We start from the raw sequence: 20,061 nt of genomic DNA, 5'->3' as shown, positions 1-20,061 counted from the left end.
CCCACCCCCACATCTCCCTTGCATTGGGCTCTGGCATTTATCTCCTCTTCAGAGTCCCCAGAATTCCAAATGTCAAATGCCTGCAGCTGGCACAGACCACCCCTCCTAGAGCACGAGACAACCATAGCTAATGGCTGTGGACAGCTGAAGCAGCCCCATATCCCACACCTGGGATTAAAACACATTCACATAACTGGGCTTTAAAGAAAGCAAAACTCTCACTGCAGGCCTTGAACTCAGAGACCTGCCTGCCTCTGCTTCCTGAATGCTGGATTAAAAGCCTGTGCCACAATGCCAGGCCTATGGTAGATATTTTTAAAAAGAAATGTATGATGTTTACTTTTGTGTTGATAATCCCAGACTCAACTACTTTTTATGGTTTTAGTGGTTTTTGTTTGCTCATTTTTAAGCATATTTGTGTGTGTGTGTGTGTGTGTGTGTGTGTGTGTGTGTGTGTGTGTGTGTGTGCGTGTGTGTGTGTTTCTGGAGGCCAGGAGAGGGTGTGTGATCCTCTGGAACTGGAGTTACAGGCATAATGAGCCAGTCACTGTGGGCGCTGGGCACTGAGCTCAGGCCCTCTGCAAGAGCAGCAAGGAGACAATCTCCCCAGATCTTTTCCTATTTTTATTATTGAGGATGGGTCTCACTTTGGAGCTCACACTGGGCTGGAACTCACATCAACCCTTCTCCTTCAGCTTCCTATGTGCTGGAATTCCAGCACTGACCCACTGTGCACAGCACCGTGCCCTTTCAGTCTTTTGACACCATTTTCTGTTTTCTTATGGATATTTATACCAACTATTTTATCTCATTTAAAAAGTATTTTATCTCTAATATTTTAAATTGTAAAAATATTTAAATTGTAAAAATAGAATATGTGCTCATAAGAACAGAACAGTTTTAAATGAATGCTTTAAACCACCCATATTCTTAACCCATATTCTGTTACGTAACAAAATATCCGAAGCCCTGGACTAAGTAAAGAAAAGAGGTTTACTGAGCCAATAGTATTGAGGCTCTAAGAGCATGATGTCAACATCTCACTGCTCTGGTGAGGCTCATTTGGTCATGCCCCAGCAATCTGGACGGCATCATGATGGGGGCAGGAGGAAGAGGTCACGTGGTAGAACAAATCCAGAAGAACTCAGCAGTCAAGCTCACTCGTAGGGAGATGCTCACAGCTGTGGTGGGCAGATGCGTGTGGACAGCACACAGGAAGTGCAGGCAGCACAATCAGTTCAAAGTTATCCTTGGCTACAGAACTAGTTAGAGATTAGCCTGGTCCACGTGACACCAGGATTAATTTTTTCTGAAGGTAATGATTTCAGAGATCTAAAATCTGTCATTGCATATCTGGGAGTCAAGCCTGGGCCTTGGACTTGCAGGGGATGATTCCCTGTCCTGATCTACATCTCCAGCCCTGACCTAATTACTTTTTTGTTTTTGTTATTTTGTCTTTTTTTTTTTTTCCTGGAGCTGAGGACCAAACCCAGGGCCTTGCGCTTGCTAGTCAAGCACTTTACCACTGAGCTAAATCCCCAACCCCACTTTTTTGTTTTTAAAGATTCATTTATTTATTTTATGTACACTGTAGCTGTCTTCAGACACACCAGAAGAGGGCATCGGATCCCATTATAGATGGTTGTGAGCCACCATGTGGTTGCTGGGAATTGACTTCAGGGCCTCTGGAAGAGCAGTCAGTGCTCTTAACCACTGAGCCACCTCTCCAGCCCCTTGACCTAATCACTTTGCACCAGCTGTCACCTCATAAAGGTTCTTCTACTTCTTAGAGTCTCCTCATTGGGGTCCAAGCTTCGGGGACAATCTGTAGTGCCAGGGAAGAGTTATACCCCCCAAAACAGACAGCACCCAATCTGATGTAAATCTCAGCAGGATCTTCTTTCTATTCAAGCTAGCTGGGAGGTGCGGGTGGGGCAGCACACTGCCATCATGCTGAAAGGTTCTAGTGGTGGGGGAGCCCAAATGTCTATGGGGCAAGGCTTTATAGTAAGCAGCAAGCAGGGAGTATGTGTGCAAGCATCTAATTGGAAAGCTACTGTGGCCTTTAACATAAATGGCTGGTGCTAGGAGTCCTATCATAAACTTCATTTCTGCTGCCCTCTGCATTGGTGGTCGTTAGGCAGAGGGTGGGCTTGTAACCTGGGAGTGCAGATTTGTCGTTGGTCTTGTTGAGGGTGTAACCTGGAGATGCAGGTCTTGTTGGGGAGTAGCCTAGAGACTGGAGTTAGGCTCAGATTTTGTTGGGGGGCAACTTGGCAACTAATGTTAGGTACCAGCCTGTTAGTTTACCTGAGTTCAAACTTAGATGAGGTTCTCTAAAATGGAGTCTGAACTTAAAAAAGATTTGGCCTCTCAAATCCACATTCAGACAGTAGTAGTGCAGGGTAACTCTAACCCAGCCAAGAAATAGAACATCATTAGTCAGGTGGCTCAGTCCTGTAGTCCCAGGCCTCAGGCGGCTGAGGCAATAGGCTTGCCACACGTTTTAGGGCAGCTTGCCACATGGTGAGCTCTGGGCAGGCCTGAGCTACAATGGGAAACCGGGTCTTAAAAAACCAAGTAAGACAGCTACAAAGAGAACATCGTCAGGATTCTAGAGCACCCTCTTAGGGTACAGTCAGTGTTCCTCCCTTTCCTGAGATGACCTGCGTCTGCCTGAGATGAACACATCATGGCTTCTCTTTGTACTTTCCTATGTGTGCAGACACTACTCAATGACATGACACGGTTTAACTTTGCTTCTTTTTAAACTTATGTACATACACTTGGTCTATCTGGAATGTTTCCCTCATGAGTGTCTGCGAGTATGCGTGACTCTGTGTTCAGGCTTACGTACGGGGAGGCCCAGGCTGATAGCAGGTGTCTTCTATCTTGTTCCACTTTTTTTTTTTTCTTTTTTTCAGAGCTGGGGACCAAACCCAGGGCCTTGTGGTTGCTAAGCAAGCGCTCTGCCACTGAGCTAAATCCCCAACCCCACTTTATTTTTTTAGACAGGATTGTTCAACTAAACTTGAAACTCGTGGATTCAACTAGACTGGCTGCCCAGTGGACATCTCCTCACTGCTTCCCCTCCAGGTCTCTCTGTCTCTCCTCCCTGTTCTAGGATCATAGATTCCTACCATTCTGCCTAGCTCTTTCCTCTGGTGTTTTGTTTGTTTTTGCATGAGTTCTGGGATCTGAACTCAGGTTCCTACTGCGCTTGCACTAGGAGATTCCTCAGCTCTCAGGGCTGTGTTGTGTTGCTCCAAATCATGAAATTACTTTATATTGACAACACTATGGGGTTGTTTTGGTTTGGGGTTTTGGGTTTTTTTGTTGTTGTTGTTTGTTTGTTTGTTTGAAACAGGGTTTTGCTATGTAGCCCTAGCTGTTCTGAAGACTTTTTTTTTTTTCATTAAAAAAAAATGTGTTTCCTTCTGGGAAGTGGTGGTGCACGCCTTTAATCCTAGCACTTGGGACACAGAGGCAGGTGGAGCTCTGAGTTTGAGGCCAGCCTGGTCTACAGAGTGAGTTTATCCTACAGAGGGCTATGACGAATAAACAGTGTATTGAAAAATAAAATGAAATTTGCATGATTTCACCTTAAAGTTGTGATTTGGGTAGATAATACTTTTTTCTGTTCTTGCCTTCATCACTATGACACTTATAATTTTTAACATACATACATCATATATATATATATCACATACTACAGCAAAATATGGAGGTCAGGGGACGATTCATAGGAGTCAGTTCTTCCTCCCATCCTGTGAACCCCAGGGGTTGAACTCGGGTCGTCAGGGCTGGCAGCAGCCACCTTTGCCTACTGAGTCACCCCATCCACCCTGCTTTGTCATTTGAAACAGTTGTGTAAAGTGTTGTATAAAGTCATTTTATCACATATCCATAAATTGGGGTTGATCTGATTTTCCTCATGGCTACACCCTGGCTTTTCATTTCTGGTGTTGTGTTCTTTGTGAGTCATGTCAGGAGAGCACAGCATCACCGGATGCTTGTGTAGCAGAGGGCAGTGCTCTAGCTTGGGGATTATCCTGTAATGCTGTTGTCTAGTTATTCCAGCCTTGTGTCCTTCTTGTATTAGCAGTTGTAGATGATTTTGGGTGTGTGTGTGTGAGTGTGTGTGTGTGCATGTGTGTGTATGCATGTGTGTGTGTGTATGCATGTGTGTGTGTGTATGTGTGTGTGTGTGTGTGTGTGTGTAGGCCTGAGGATCACCTCCTATGTGTTTCCTCGGTTGCCCACCCTGCCTCATGAGACAGTGTTCCCATTAGCATAGAGCTGACCAGTTAGGCCGGGCTGGCTTCTGTCTCCTTCTCCCTAGTGCGAGGATTACATGCATGCCACCATGGCCAGCCTTCATGTGCATCTGGGATTGGACTCATATCCTGGGCTTGAACAGCAAGCCCATTACCAGCTGAGCATCTCTGGCTCAGTAATTCCTGTTTGAGTCGATCATTTTCTCCTTCTTCGTCCCTTTCACAGACCTTTCTTTTCCTTTTCAGTGCACTCCTTACCCTCTGTGCTGTGGAACATTTGAAAAACCAACAAAGGTCAAAGTGTCGGGACCACAGCGGACAAGGCCAAAAGTGGCCCCAGACATGAGGTGCTGGACCTTCCTCTGGCTGGGAAGTCGGGTGGGGGGTAGAGCAGGAGGGAGAAATGACAGAGAATCAGGAATCCAGAAGGCCATGAAGAAGAGCAAGATGGGTAGGGGAAAGGGGTGGGAAGCGGCTGCTGTGTGAAACAGGAGCAAGTCAGGCTCCTCTGAGACCTTTCTGAGCTGAGGTAGAGTGTTGACAAAGGGAGGCTTGTGAGGTAAAGTAGGGCTTTCTAAGCCTTTCTTTGAGAGGCAGAGGCTGGATTGTCCTGTGCTGCATGGTAAAATCCCTTCTCAGAACAGCAAACAACAGCCCACTGCAAAGAGAGCCAGACGGATACTGAGATCCTCCCTCTCCCTCTCCTCTCCCTCTCCCTCTCCCTCTCCCTCTCCCTCTCCCTCTCCCTCTCCCTCTCCTCTCCCTCCCTCCCCTCACACACTTCTCACTCCTCCCCTGCCCTTGTTCCCCCACCTCCCTGCTTCTTATCCTGCCTCTCTCTGTACCCCAAGTTACAGCAGTCCTCCTGCCTTAGCAGCTTGACAACTGAGACTAGTAGTGAAGCCTGTGAGCTTTGGAGGGCATCTATCTGTTTCTATAAATTCCTAGCGTGCTTCCCACCTTCCTGCCTGTTAACTGTAGCTACTCAGACCCCTGTGCCCTGTGCTAAAACATCCTGAAGAAGTAAAGACATCATGTAAAAAACGTGGGTGGTCTGAGTTCTCTGGGTCTCGAGTGTGGGTGGATGGGTATGGTGCATTTGTGTACCTGTGATGCATGTGTATGTATGGGTGTGCTAAGTCATTCATGTGTATGGTATGTAGGTGCTGTGTGTGTATATTTGTCAGTATGGTATGGGTGTGGTGTGTGGTATATGTGTTGGTATGTATTTGTGGTGCATGTGACGGTGATGATGTATGTCATGCCTCAGTTAGTGTATGGAACGTGTGTGTGTGTGTGTGTGTGTGTGTGTGTGTGTGTGTGTGATACATGTGATACCAGTGTGTAGTATATGTGAATGTGATGTGTGTGTGTGTGTGTGTGTGTGTGTGTTGCATGATATCTTTATGTGGTATACATGGAGCATACTTGTGTGGTATAAGTACTTCCATGCATGGTATGTATGTGATATTTGTGGTGTATGTGTTTTGAATGTCAGCAAGCGGAGTGTGTAGAAATTATAGTCTCCTGTAAGACAGTTTGAAACTCAGTGAATCCTTAAGTAAGCCTGAGAATGATTTCCTCCTCAGAGTTCACCTAAAATCTGTGACTTCTGATTTTAAGGTCCTCTAAGGAAAGTGAAGATGCATTTTTCCTTGCCAAATCGAGAGCTTCCGCATCAGATAGGCCTGAGGAGTCTTCCTTGGTAAAGCCTTCAGACTCCTCCCTGGACAAAAATGTATCCATTGAGACAACAAAGCTTTCTGAGATGGATTCAGACCTTTTGGTATGGGAAGATGGGACCCTAGCGACCTGGTCTACATCAGCCTGGATTGCACAGGCTCAAGTTTCAGAGAGCCGGGTGGCAAAGGCTCAGGCCTGGGAGACCCTTGCTTTGGAGGCTCAGGCAAGAGGGGCCTTACAATTCAACAAGCCCAGCACCACAGAGTACTCAATGGAGACAACCCGGAAACAAGAGTCCTCCATAGAGTTGAACAAGACGAGTAAGGAAAATAGCAACGTCTTCCCTCCCTGGCTCCTCTGGTCCAGCAAGGCTGAGTACATCCTGGCCCTCATGGGCTACTTGGTGATGCCATCCGGACTCTTGCGCTTTGTCACATGCTGGGTTCACAAAGGAAGCTGTAAGTCTGGGAACTAGGGCACGTGGGCCCAAAAGGGACAGCAGGAGTGAAGCCGGTCCTGGCTTCCCAACGTCTGAGATGCTACAGCAGGAGAGAAACTCGGTGTCTGAGCACCCAGGGCCAGAAGTTGAGGTTCAGGGTTTTGAGCAGAACTCAGTGGGTTGGCCAGGCAGGATGTTGGTGGGGAAAGGGTGATGGGCAGCCCTCTGAAACTCCTACAAGTAGGGAGGTTGGCCAGTGATGGATGCGGAGCAGTCAGGCCTCAAGCCTGTGGCCTGAGGGAGGTTGCGGTTGGTGAGCAGTCTTCCTAGTTCGTGAAGAGAACAGCATCACCCTGAGGCTCTCAGAACCTGTGCCCTCCCCGCAGGGAGCTTCTTCATTGCGTACCTCCTAATGCTGTTCGTCATTGGGATTCCTCTCCTCTTCCTGGAGATGGCGGTTGGTCAGAGGGCACAGCAGAGCAGCATTGACCTGTGGAAGACCCTGAGCCCCTGGTTTGGTGGACTAGGATACAGCATGGTTATGGTGAGGAAGCCCAGGCTTCATAAGCCTGCCCCACAGTTGCTCCCCTCCCTCCTCTATGGAGAAAATGCCATGAGTGTCCCAGTGTGGGCCATGGTCCTTCAGCCCCGCCATCCTTTGTCAGTCCCTTCTCTCTCCCTGCCCCTGGTCCTCCTCCCAGACCCCCCTCCGCTGGTCTGCAGGTGTGCCTCATCACTAACACCTACCTGAACGTGTTCAATTCCTGGATCCTCTTCTACATGAGCCACATATTCCACTTCGTTGTTCCATGGGACCGGTGTCCCTTACAAAGGAATTCCAGCGACTTTGGTGAGGAAGGAGAAATGGAGAAATGAAGGGACTCGGGAAGAGGAGGGCAGAGCAAGGAGGGGCATGAAGAGAAAGACAGGACGACAGCAGAGGGAGGCAGAGAAATGGGGGGTTGCCACATCTAGCAGGCCTGTCCAAAGCCATGTCCCCCCAGATCCTGAATGTGAACAGGCAACATCCTACACGTACTTTTGGTACCGGCAGACCTTGAAGGCCTCAGACAGTATTGAGGATGAAGGAGGACAGCCGTCCTTCAACCTGGCCATGTTCCTCTTTCTGGCCTGGTGCCTCATTTGTGTCTTCATGGTCAACGGGATCAAGTCCCTTGGGAAGGTGAGCTGCACTTAGCCCTTGGCATTCTCAAGTGCTTGTTTCCACCTGGTTTCTCCCTCATGCCCACTTATTCCTGCAAGCCTCTTGCCTGGCTGATAACTCTTCTGAGTCCTCATCTGGTCCCTTAGCTCTACAAAGATGAGTCTCTTGACAAGCAGCCGATGTGCTGCACTCCCCTCACAGGTCCTGTGTGTCTTGTTGCAAGTTCCCAATTTCATCATCATCTGCTTCCTCGTCCGGACTCTGTCAATGGGCAGTGGCATAGGATATGGCCTTAACTACCTGCTGATCCTGGAGGTGAGGTTCTTCCTCAGTCCTCTGAGCTCTGGGACCAGCACAGCTGCCTGCTGTGGTCTCCTGTACCTCCTCCCTTCTCTCCCAGTTGTCCTGTCCCACATCTTGACATCCCTGTTGTACCTATCTTCTCTTTTTTAGGTGGCGAGAATCTCCGACTTAACTATGTGGTGCCAAGCAGGGATCCAGGTCTTGTTTGACGTTGGCCTGGGCTTTGGCCCCATTATCTCTTTATCCTCACACATGTCTGACTTCAACAACTGTCTGAAGGATGCCTTCCTTATGGCTCTGTTCAAGATAGTCACCTTGTTGATCACCACACCCTTCCTCCTCTCCATCCTGGGCTTCTGGGCCACTATAACCACACATCACTGCTGTAAGAAGTAAGGCCAGTCCCTGGTGGGTCCAGCCCGGCAGCTTCACCACCCACTCACACACCTTACCCTCAGGGAGGCTACAAGCTCTGCTTCCTCTTAGCTGAGAACAGAGCCCCTTTCTAACCTTAGAGAGCTCCAGAGGTTGTCAACTGGCACCTCAGAGCTGACGTGATGACAGATGCTAAGCGCGGCAGGCACGCAAGTCACCCCACCCCAGAGAACAGCATCTGAGGCTACCTCCCACAGACCCAGCATGGAGGTCCGTCCCTTAGCTGTGTGTCCCAAAACTTAGCAGTCTCCGCCCCTCTGGGAAACCCAAACTCTACAGGGCCAGAAACCTGAGGAGTCTCTCTCCCAGCTGGGGCTGTCTATCCATCTGCTCTGCATCTTGTTTTGGCCTTATTGACACCATCTAACCCCATGTGCCCATGGGTATATAGTGAGATGTGTATGTTGTACGTTGGTAAAATCACCAGTCGCACTCTCACCTCAGATGTTACTATTTCTTTGTGGTGAAGTCAAAGCTCCCTCAAGTTGTTTTGCTTTTTGAGACAGGGTCTCACTGTGTAGGCCTGGAATGCCCTGTGTAGCCCAGGCTGACATTGAACTTCTGATCCTCCTCCCCAAAGCTTGGTTTATAGCTGTGTGCCACCATTCCCAGCTCTCGTAGTTACTTTTGTTGCTTGAAGACTTATTTATTTATATGCATACGAGCATTCTGCCTGCATGCCTGGTGCTTGTGGAGGTCAAGAGAGGGTGTCAGATCCTTTGAAGGGAGTCACCAATGGTTTGATGCTACTATGTGTGTGCTGGGAGCTAAATCTGGGTCCTCTAGAACAGCAACTGCTCTTAATGGCTGCATGTCTCTGGCCTCCTTGTTATTTTTAAACACATAGCACACCATGATTAGCTGTAAATACCCTACTGTGTGAGAGAGCACCAGAGTTTTTCCTGCTTTTCTGTGGTCATGACAGCTTGCTGCTGCTTGTAAAGTGCCTGTGGCCCACCATAGAAGTTTGGACCAGATCCTCAGTGTGTTTCTCCATTTTACTGCTTTTCTCAGTCTAGGGGGGCAGGAGGAGGGGTGAAGAATCAGGTCCTAAGTCACCTCTTCACAAGCTTCTGACAACTGCCAATGTGAGCTGAGAGAGTCAGAGAGGCAAGCCTGAGTTGGATTTTTCCATAGTAATCAAGGTCTCCACAAATGACTGTCATTTTCTCCTAGAAGCTGGCGTTGTGTGACTCTTCCTGGGTAACAGGGAAGTGACAACAGGCCAAAGAGGGTGTGTGTCATTTCAGGCCAGCTGGTGAACCAGTGACTTAGCAGGGTTACTCACAGGAGTAGGGCGAGAGATTACCTCAGGAAATGGCTGACGTAAAGGCAGCACTGTGACTGTGTGTCCACCATACATGGGTGACATGTTATGGAAACTGCCCCTGGGAGCTCTCTGAACCACTTGCTGACAGTTGTAGGAAGGCTCTTCTCCCCACAGCATGTGTCGCTCTGTACATAACCCTGGGGAAGGGGCCTCACGTGTCTCGTAACTTTATGAGCTTCTGGTGACTCTTTTTTTTTTTTTTTTGGTTCTTTTTTTCGGAGCTGGGGACTGAACCCAGGGCCTTGCGCTTCCTAGGCAAGCGCTCTACCACTGAGCTAAGTCCCCAGCCCCGCTCTGGTGCCTCTTAGGTTTGCTTAGGTCCCTGAGTCTTATGAGTCTCCCTCTGTTCAGGAGGGATAATTGCAGTTCAGGCTTTAGAACTTAGCCGCACAGTCACCTGAGCAACATATGCACCCAGTTCTGGATGGCAGGTGCTGCTGCCCCTCCTAATCCAGACACTGGTTCCAGATCCCCATCAGATCCTGCAGTCTGCAGCTGTGCCTCTCTCTGTGTGATGTACGATTGCACTTCGGTGTTCCTGCCACGTCTTCCTGTGGACGGAACTCGCCTAGACACGGCAGCCCTGAGCGGAGTCCGGGCTGTGACTAGATTTAACTTTGAGCTGTTTAGGGAATAGAAGTTCTGATTTGCTTCAGGCACTCTTCTCTTTGTAGCCCTGGCCGGCTTGGCTCACAACTGTCTTCCTGTCTAAGCCTGCCGTCTGCCAGGTGTACAGGTGCGTGCCGTCACAGCCAGCCCTGTCGGCAATGGTCTGTGCTTGTTTAGTGCAGAATGTAGTCATTAGGGATCTAGTCACACAGACACATCAGTGATAGCATAGAGTTTGGAGTCCAAACATTCAGAGCCTATAGCCGTGCAGGGCAGACTAGGCCTTAGAAGGTGTTGTCGTGCAGGGCTTGCTCAGTGTTCCAGTGGTTTACTCAGAATCACCCTCCCAGAGGGCAGTGTAAGGTTTCCTTCTCCTTGTTTTGCACAGCACTTTGTTAGCCATGGCTGGAACTCTTAATTTTGCAAGTCTGAGAAGCATATAATAAAATATTTGTGTTATTGGTTTAGCTGGTTGACTGTTGCTGTAGTATGTGCCTGGTGTGGGGGCGGGGTCATGGCTGAGGAGGGGACACAGGACAACTGTGTGGCGTCAGTTCTCCCCTTTCACCTTCAGGGCTCCAGAGAATATCTCAAGGCTTGTGTAGCAAGTTCTTTATCCACAGAGCCAGCTAGTGATACAGACAGCCTTTCTATGTAGTCCTGGATGCCCTGGAAATCATTTTGTAGACCAGGCTGGCCTCAAACTCAGAGAGATCTGCCTGCCATTGCTTCCTAAGTGCTGGGTGTGTACCACCACTGCAGGCCCGTGTGTGTGTGTGTGTGTGTGTGTGTGTGTGTGTGTGTGTGTTAAAAAGCACCCACATGAAGAACCGTCCACTCAGAAAATGCTCTGTATAGTTTGCTTGCTTCTTTCTTCCTGCGAATGTGCATACCAGTGGAGGCCAAAAGAGGATGCCGACTAGCTGCCCCGTCACTCTGCCTTAAGCCCTGAGACAAGCTCTCTTCCTAAACTAGAAGCTCTCCATTTTGGCTAGACTGGCTGTCTAGCAAGGTCTAGGGACCTAGCTGCCTGCCTCCCGGTGCTGGGATTACAGGCGTGTGTGGCTGAGCAGTGTGCCTGGGTGCTGAGGGTTGGGACTTGAGGTCCTCCTGCTTACTGAGCAGGTGCTCCCACCCATAGGCCATCTCTCCAGCCACTCCCTGCATTTCCTCATTGAAACGTGTGCACTGGGCTTTCTGCCCTCTTTGCTGGGCCACTCTAGCCACAGCTTGTTTCTAATGTGCATGGTTTTGCCCGCACGGATGTCTATGCGCCACTTAGAAGACCCAAGTTGGGTTCCCAACACCCACGTCTGGCCACTCGCACATGCCTGTAACTCCAGCTCTAGGAGATCTGACTCACTCTGGATTCTCTGGGTGCCTGGACTCACACACACATGGCTCTGACACTGACTTTAAAATAAGAAAAATAAATCTCTTTTTTGAGCCAAGTGCCCTGCCTGGCCTGGGACTTGCTATATAGACCTGGCTTGTCTCGAACTTATGAAAAATCTCCTGCCTCTGCCTCTGGCCACCCACACTGCAGTGGTTGGAGCTGAACCCAGGGCTTTGTGTGTGACAGGCAAGTACTCTACACTGGGATGCACCCCGGCCCCTTTCACCTTAAGGCTCTATTTTTAGTTTTTAAGACGCTTTTATTTTATTTTACGTGCATGAATGGTTTGCCTGCATGGAGAACTGTGCACACCTGGTGCCCATGGAGGCCAGAGAGGGTGTCAGAGTCTCAGGAACTGGAGTCCAGGTAGTTGAGAGCAGCCGTGTGGGTCCTGGGACCTGAAATTGGCTCTTCTGGAAGAACAGCCAGTGCTCTTAACTACTAAGCCATCTCTCTAGTCCCCTTTTGAAATATTGATTGGTTGGTTGGTTGGTTGGTTGGTCTTTTTCTTTTTTTTTCTTTTTTTCGGAGCTGGGGACCGAACCCAGGGCCTTGCGCTTGCTAGGCAAGCGCTCTACCACTGAGCTAAATCCCCAACCCTTGTTGGTTGGTTTTTCTGAAACAGGGCCTCACCATGTACCCCTGGCTGTCCTGGAATTTACTATGTAGATCAGGCTGTGCTCAAACTCATAAGAGATCCACTTGCCTTCTGCTGGGATTAAAGGAATACACCGCTACCACCCATTTCCCCCTCCTCGATCTCTCCTCTCCCTCTCCCTCTCCCCTCTCTGGTCTCCCTGCTCCCGCCACCCCCCAGTCAAGGTTTTTCTGTGTTGCTCTGGCTGTCTGGAACTTGCTCCATAGTCCAGGCTAGCCTTGAACTCTGAGATCCACCTACTTCTGCCTCCTGAGTGCTGGGATTGCATGCGTGCAAGTCTTGTGCAGGCAGCCATATTGTTGAGAGTCCATAGGAGCCACATCCCTATCCTGACAAGAAGACCCTGTCACACAGAAGTCACTCTGGTCTGCTAGGCTCTCAAAATCTTTCCACCCTATCTTTCCTGAGCATTTAGGATAGCTGTGTTTCACTAAGTTTCCCTGGCCTTGAAATGGTGATCTTCCTCAGACTCTTCAAGATCTGAGATTATAGGCCTACAGCACTAGATTGGCTTAGTTATGAAGATCTTTAACAGCCTGGGATTGAGGTGAGGTCCTCTGGACAGGATCTTTGGAAAGAGACTTCTTGGAACTAAAGTTTTGTTCTTGGGAATAATCACTGCAAGTCAAAACTTGGGCTGCAAGTTATAGCTGAGGCTACCTTGTGGATACAGCCCAATGGACACTTCAGATTTCCTCTTGTTTGTTCCTCTTCATTTGTTAAACATCCTTGTGCTCGTTCCTGGCTGCTCAGGAGGACTGGCAGCTTCCACCTCGCTGTGCTCCTGGAGGAGTGGCCCTCTCCCTTCAGGCGCTAAGTCTAAGATGGGCGTTTCTGTGAGGCAGGCAGGGCAGCACCCTTTTAATCCCAAGGGGCAGGGTGGGCTGGGGGTGGGGGTGGGGCAGGAGCAGAGGGGCAGAGGGGCAGAGGCAGGCCTCTGCCTCCGTGAGTTTGAGGCCAGTCTGGTCTACATAATGGGCTCTAGGAGAGCCAGGAAGAGAGACCCTATCTTAAAAAACAAAACAAACAAAACAAAAAGCCCAAAACCAAAAAACAAAAGGGGGGTGATTTTGGCTTCTACACCACCCTTTATTTACATATTTTGTTTAATTAACTAATATTTTCACTTTCGTTTATTCAGTGTATAAGTAGAGGGAGAAGCCAGAGGATGGCTGGAGCCATATGCAGTTGTGAGCCTCCTCACATGGGTGCCGGGAATCAAACTTGTGTCCTCTGGAAGAGCAGCCTGTGTTCATGTTAGCAGCTGGACAATTTCTCCACCCCTTGTTAGCAGTTTTATTCTTTTAAAAAATTTTTTAAATAATTATTTATTTTATGCATGAATACAGTGTTGCTGTCTTCAGACACACCAGAAGAGGACATCGGATCCCATTACAGATGGTTCTGAGCCACCATGTGGTTGCTGGGATTTGAACTCAGGACCTCTGGAAGAGCAGTCAGTGCTCTTAACCACTGAGCCATCTCTCCGGCCCCACAGTTTTATTTTCATAAGAAGATTAAAACTATCTTTCAGTTTAACTTATTCATGGTGAGAATATTAGTCCTGATGTGTAACTGGCTTGTCACCAGAATATCATCCTGTTTTACACGTAGGATAAGGTCAACCTGTGCTTGCTTTCACAAAGCTTGCATAGCTCTCTGCGAGGGCTCTGCTCAGGACTGAGGTAGCAGTTCTTACACACGGCACAACTTGGGAGTGCCACACCCTTCAGAGTCCAGGAAGCTGCTCCAGCCCTCTGCAGTGTGGAGCTTGGAAGGTTGACTTTCCTTTCCACTCTCAGAAAAGGTCATGGAGATCCAAGACCACAGAGTCCCAGGAAGCCTATAGAGAATCCCTACCCCAGGTTCCCAGGGGCATACATTCTTGGTGGCCCTGAGAATGGCACGCTTGAGGCTCCGCTGTAGGCTTTCCTTTGCCCAGGTCAGTAATGCCGGGCTGGAGATAGCTCTCATGGATAGGATGAACAAGGGAAGGTCAGTGCCAAAGCCTGACCATTCTGACTCACCTTTTCCTCAGGAACACAAATAAACTCCTAATGCTGATAGCCCAGGGGATCCTGCCTCCTGAGGTGGAGCCCCCTGACCTGAATGACGACCCCACCTCCATCTACAATTCCTGGCTCGACAGCCTCCCGCTACCCTTGAGGAGCGCCGTTGTCAGCATGGTGCCCGAATGCAACGTCCAGAAGCAGTTTCTGAAGGTCAGTGGAGATGGCCTAGGGCAAAGAGATGCTGGAAAGCCTGCTCTGCACCACAGAGTTCACCTTTCGTTAATTCCAGAAAGAAATATGATCCATAGCCCTGGTGACTCAGGAAATGCCACTCACAGAAGACCTTCTGTGGACTGCAGGGGCGGGGTCCTGTCAGGTCTGCTCTCCTCTTGGACTCAGGAGTTTCTAGAAAAGTGGAGAGAGCACTTTACTCTTCTGTACCTGCAGATTGAGGATAGCCCTCGCTTCCTGTTCCTGATCTTCACTGAGGTCATCTCACTATTACCCGGGTCTGCCTTCTGGACTGTCCTCTTCTTTCTGGCGCTGCTGGGTCTGGGGTTGTGTACCAACCTCATGTACATGCTGGGCAACATTTTGACACTCCAGGACACCTTCCCCTTCTGCAGGAGACAGCCAAGGTTGCTCACAGGTACTCCTGCCTCTGGGGTTTCCAGCTCCCCACGGCATTATCACCAGCCCTGACCTGTGATCTCCCCTTAGCCCCACCATCTGCCAGACCTCTAGGATCCTGACACAGACCTAATGCTTCCTCCAGTGGGTGTTTCCATGACGACGTTCCTGTGCGGCCTCATCTTCATCCAACCTTCAGGCATCTACTACTTTACACTGCTGAGTGAATACTGGGTAGCAGTGCCCATCATCACCATCATCCTATGCGAAACCCTTGCCGTAGCCTGGGCCTATGGGGCCAAGAGGTGAAGGGCCAGGCCAGGCCCCTAGAGCATGGATCTCTGGGGAGGGTTGATGGTCTTCCTGCTGTTTCCAATCTCAAACTAGAGTAACACGAGGGCCCTAAACTACAAGGGCTCTGAGAAAGGTTTATTTATTGTACTTTGGTGTGTTTCATATGCTTTAGGTCTTATGGCCTGCTAGTGCCTGGGGACACTGCATAAACCAAAGGTAGCTCCTGTGTTCAGGAGCCTACATGCTAGAGGTATAGACAGATAGCAGCAACACTGACGGACACGCAACCATAAGTCACAAGTGAGGAGTGGAGGAGACTCTGCTGGTAAAGTCCCTGCTGTGCAAGCATGTAGGTCTGAGCTCTACCCTCAGAACGCACACCATGGTAACCCCTCATCCTAGCAACCAGGACCATGCTCCTTCTGCAGGAGACAGCCGAGGATGCTCACAGGTACTTTCACCTACAGCCCTGCTCCCCCACTGCCTTAACAGCAGCCCCGGCCATGATCTCCCCTTAGCCACTTTGTCTGCCAGACTTCTGGGATCCTGACACATATATGCATGTGTGTGAGCTGTTCCTGCTTCTGTGAACATGAGAGGAGATGGGAGGTACAAACGAGGATCCCAGGCCCTGATAACCAGGGAGTACAGCTTCCAGGTCAGTGAGAGGCCTTGTCTGGGAAAAGAAGGAAGCCAGTTGTCATCAAACTCTAGCCTCCATGGACGTTCACACGCAGGCACACTGAACAGAAGACACAGAGAGACCAGCGGCCCCATTGGTTCAGTGTAGGCGTGTGTGGTTCAGGCCCAGTAGTGAGGAAGGACTCCTTGAGGGAGGAGCCATGCTTTATGTGTAAGCGCGGTGCATGTGAGTGTATGTGTATGTATGTGAGCAGCATGTGTGTATGTGTATGTATGTGAGCAGCATGTGTGTATGTGTATGTATGTGAGCAGCATGTGTGTATGTGTATGTATGTGAGCAGCATGTGTGTATGTGTATGTATGTGAGCAGCATGTGTGTATGTGTATGTATGTGAGCAGCATGTGTGTATGTGTATGTATGTGAGCAGCATGTGTGTATGTGTATGCATGTGAGCAGCATGTGTGTATGTGTATGCATGTGAGCAGCATGTGTGTATGTGTATGCATGTGAGCAGCATGTGTGTATGTGTATGCATGTGAGCAGCATGTGTGTATGTGTATGCATGTGAGCAGCATGTGTGTATGTGTATGCATGTGAGCAGCATGTGTGTATGTGTATGCATGTGTGTATGTGTATGCATGTGAGCAGCATGTGTGTATGTGTATGCATGTGAGCAGCATGTGTGTATGTGTATGTATGTGAGCAGCATGTGTGTATGTGTATGTATGTGAGCGTGCCAGTGGAAGTGTTGCTGCCTCTGAGTACTGCAGAGGGAATGTCCTCTGATCTGGGAACTGGAGTGGAACGGAGCAGGCTCAGCGTCGTCCAGTCCAAGGCTCTTCTCTTGTGCCTCAGATCTGAAGTGTCAGCCACAAGCCTGTGTTTTGGACATTCCATGTTTCGCTTGTGGGGCTATTTTGAAGGCCATGCAGTCTTTAGGTGGCTGGGCCTGGCTGGAGGGGGTGATATTCAGCCCAGACGCTGGCAGGCTTTCTCTGCTTCCTACTCCACTCCATGTTCTAGCCGCCATGGATGGAGCCATCTCTGCAGCCATTTCTTCCCCATCATGATGACCAAATTCCCTTGGAAATCAAGAGCCCAAGTAAACCTTGCCTTCCTTAAATTTCTTTCGGTCAGGTGTTTTGTTGCAGCAGTTCAAAAATTAATAGAGTGGGCATAATGGGGCAGGTTTTTCATCTCAGTACGTCAGAGGCAGAGGTAGGGGAATCTCAGTGAGGTCTAGGCCAGTCAGACCTACATAGTCTCTGTTTCCAAAAAGAATAGGATACACAAGTGGTATAGGCCCAAGGCATAAGGTGCTGAGGTGCTGAGGACCTCAGAGTGCGCGCGCGCGCGCACACACACACACACATACACACACACACACACACACACACACTGTAGCTATTCTCAGACACACCGGAGGGTATCAAGTCCCATTACAGATGGTTGTGAGCCACCATGTGGTTGCTGGGAATTGAACTCAGGACCTCTGGAAGAGCAGTCAATGCTTTTAACCACTGAGCCATCTCTCCAGCCCCTCACCTAACATTTTAATCATTATTACTTTATATGTATGAATGCTTTGCCTGCCTGCATGTCTGTGCACCACATGTGTGCCTGGGGCTCATGGAGGCCAGAAGAGGGCATCAGATTCCCTAGGATTTGAGTTACCGATAGCTGTGGGCCACCATGTGGGTGCGGAGAATCAAACCCGGATCTTCAGCCACAGCAACAAGTGCTTGCTCTTGAGCTCCCCTCCCACCCCATATTTTCTTACATTTACGTCGTGTGGCTGCATGCATGTGTATGGGCATGTGTGTGACACAGCATGTGTGGAGGTCTGAGGACAACTTGTGGGGGTTGGTTCTCTCTCCCTACCATGTTAGTCCCAGGGATTGAGCTCAGGCTTGGCAGCAAATGCTTTTCCCTCCTGAGCCATCCCAATGGCTGTCAGCAAACATATGAGGTTCACTGGTGTGCCGTGCATGCAGGGTCTCTCACTGAAGCTGTAGCTCACCAGCTACACTGGTTGGCCAGCAAACCTCAGAGACCCTGCATCTCCACCTCCCCAGAGCTGGGGTACAGGTGCACACCTCTGTGTCTGGCTCGTTGTGTGTATTGAGGCCATCTTCCCAGTGCCAGGAAGCCCTTTGGTTCTGGATGAATCCACCATCATATAGACCCACTCTCAAAACACAGGGTCTGGGGCTGGGGATTTAGCTCAGCGGTAGAGCGCTTACCTAGGAAGCGCAAGGCCCTGGGTTTGGTCCCCAGCTCCGAAAAAAAGAACCAAAAAAAAAACAAAAAAAAAAAAAAAAAAACAAAAAAAAAAAAAAACACAGGGTCTATAGGAGAAGAGCCTGTGCAGACAGCCCAGTGGGTGTCCCAAGCCCACAGCGGAGGTAAGTGGAGACGCTGAGGGTGAGGATGGCAGTGTCAGACAGGCAGGAGTACCGAGGATGGCATTCTGAAGCAAAGTCTGGACAGACAGAGAGATGGAGAAGAGAAGAGGACCTAGGAACCTGGCATCCTCGGTCAAAGGGTGTGTGTGTAAAAACTGAGACCATGTGACTGAAAGAATCCAAGATGGGAGTTCCTGAGGGCCGAGCACTGTCTGGGTTATGTTTGCTTGGCTTATGTGGTTCACTGTTGGGTACCCAGCACCCAGAGGGGTCTTTGCCACCTCCCAGATGTCATGTTAGGATGGATGAGAGGGGTGTGGGACCCATGGAAGGTGTTGGTTAGCAGGAGAATGGATGGCAGACTAGACAAGGCAAGAGCAGGAGGGCTGGCATAAAGCAGGCCAGAACTGCCATTGCCTAACCTCTGTCTAACCTCTCCTCTGAGGTGGGGAGGCCGGACTGGCTGCCACATTCTGTGTCCCTCAACAGGTTCCTTGCAGACATGATGGCTCTGCTGAGCAGCCCCATTTTCCCTGGCTGCAGCTGGCTGTGGCGCTATGTGTCTCCAGTGGTGCTGCTAGGCCTGTTACTGTTCGTCTGCATTTACCTTGTCCAGGGGCCCCTCGTCTACATGGCCTGGGACTCAAGCACTGTGAGTGACCCTTCTCGGACCTGAGGCTCCTTCCAGTCCCCTGGGAACTGAGGACCTGACCATTGGCTCTGATCACGGAAAACTCACCAGCTTCTCCTCCTGTTCCCCACTGCACCTCTTCTTCCTTTGCTGTGTTAATCTGTGTTTCCTGTCTCTCCATAGTCAAGAGAAGTGGTCCGCTATTTCCCAACGTGGTCCTTGATGCTGATTGCTGGGCTGTCTGCCTTTGTCCTCATGCCCATCCCTGCATACTTTGCCTACTGCCTCAACATGGGGATTCCCTTCAGGTCTGCGCCCTCCTGTAAGCTACCACTCGGAAGTGGCCAGCTATTGACTACAAAAGAGGCCTCAAAGGATATTCTACAAGGCTACAAACCAGAGTCCTAATGAGCCTGTCAGCAGAGCCCCCACTTCCCTCGTCAGGCCAGACATCTTGCATCTCTCACAGCAGACCAGAGAGGCAGCTCTGAACATCAGCTTAAAGCTGGCAGCAGCCCAGGTGCCCAGGACAGAGGAGCGGTGGGGCCTGCTGGCTCTGCAGCACGTTCCTGGCTGGGTTCTTCCACTGCCATGCAGTGCCTCCCTAGGCCCTGGCTCAGAGCATGCGAGCATTTAGTGCACCCAGGCTTGGCCTGCCAGCCCTGCTCCTGGTCTGTGGGTCTCCTGCAGGGTGAAGGGAAGCACGGGGCTGCTGGCCAATAAATCAGTCAGTGCAACTCCAGACTCTGAGTGAGGCTTTCTTCTGTAGATGTCTCAGGCCTTCACAGTGCTGCCGTTTGTTTATCTAGAGCCACATAACTAGCCCGTGTCCCCACCGCCCCGCCAGTTTAGATGCTCGGTCAACTCCCAAGCCTTGTCCAAAGCGTGCTCCTCAGCAAGAGAACCTGAAAATGACCTCAACAAAATGGGCTATTTTCTTGTCTTGTATTGTACTTGCTGCCAAGAATAGAGATCCCATGTAGGCCAGAATATCTTTTTTTTTTTTTTTTTTTTTGGTTCTTTTTTTCGGAGCTGGTGACTGAACCCAGGGCCTTGCGCTTCCTAGGCAAGCGCTCTAACCACTGAGCTAAATCCCCAACCCCTAGGCCAGAGTATCTTAAAACTAACCTTGTGTTTGTATGGCGGTAAGA

The 20,061-nt window shown here is 49.8% G+C and overlaps 1 protein-coding gene across 1 annotated transcript; it reads left to right on the top strand.

Moving 5' to 3' along the window:
- The first annotated feature begins 2,827 nt into the window (after positions 1–2,827).
- Positions 2,828–19,318, top strand: Slc6a16 (solute carrier family 6 member 16). The gene is made up of 12 exons (XM_032895144.1): positions 2,828–2,853; positions 5,901–6,422; positions 6,790–6,943; positions 7,123–7,249; positions 7,404–7,582; positions 7,766–7,879; positions 8,018–8,259; positions 14,334–14,517; positions 14,755–14,956; positions 15,083–15,242; positions 18,769–18,931; positions 19,094–19,318. Exons 1-12 carry the CDS (start codon positions 2,828–2,830, stop codon positions 19,316–19,318), a joined length of 2,298 nt encoding a protein of 765 aa, XP_032751035.1.
- The last annotated feature ends 743 nt before the right edge of the window (positions 19,319–20,061 follow it).

Source organism: Rattus rattus, chromosome 2, assembly GCF_011064425.1.
Source record: "Rattus rattus isolate New Zealand chromosome 2, Rrattus_CSIRO_v1, whole genome shotgun sequence".
NCBI classification, from domain to species: Eukaryota; Metazoa; Chordata; class Mammalia; order Rodentia; family Muridae; genus Rattus; species Rattus rattus.
This window is presented reverse-complemented; position numbering and strand designations above follow the sequence as displayed.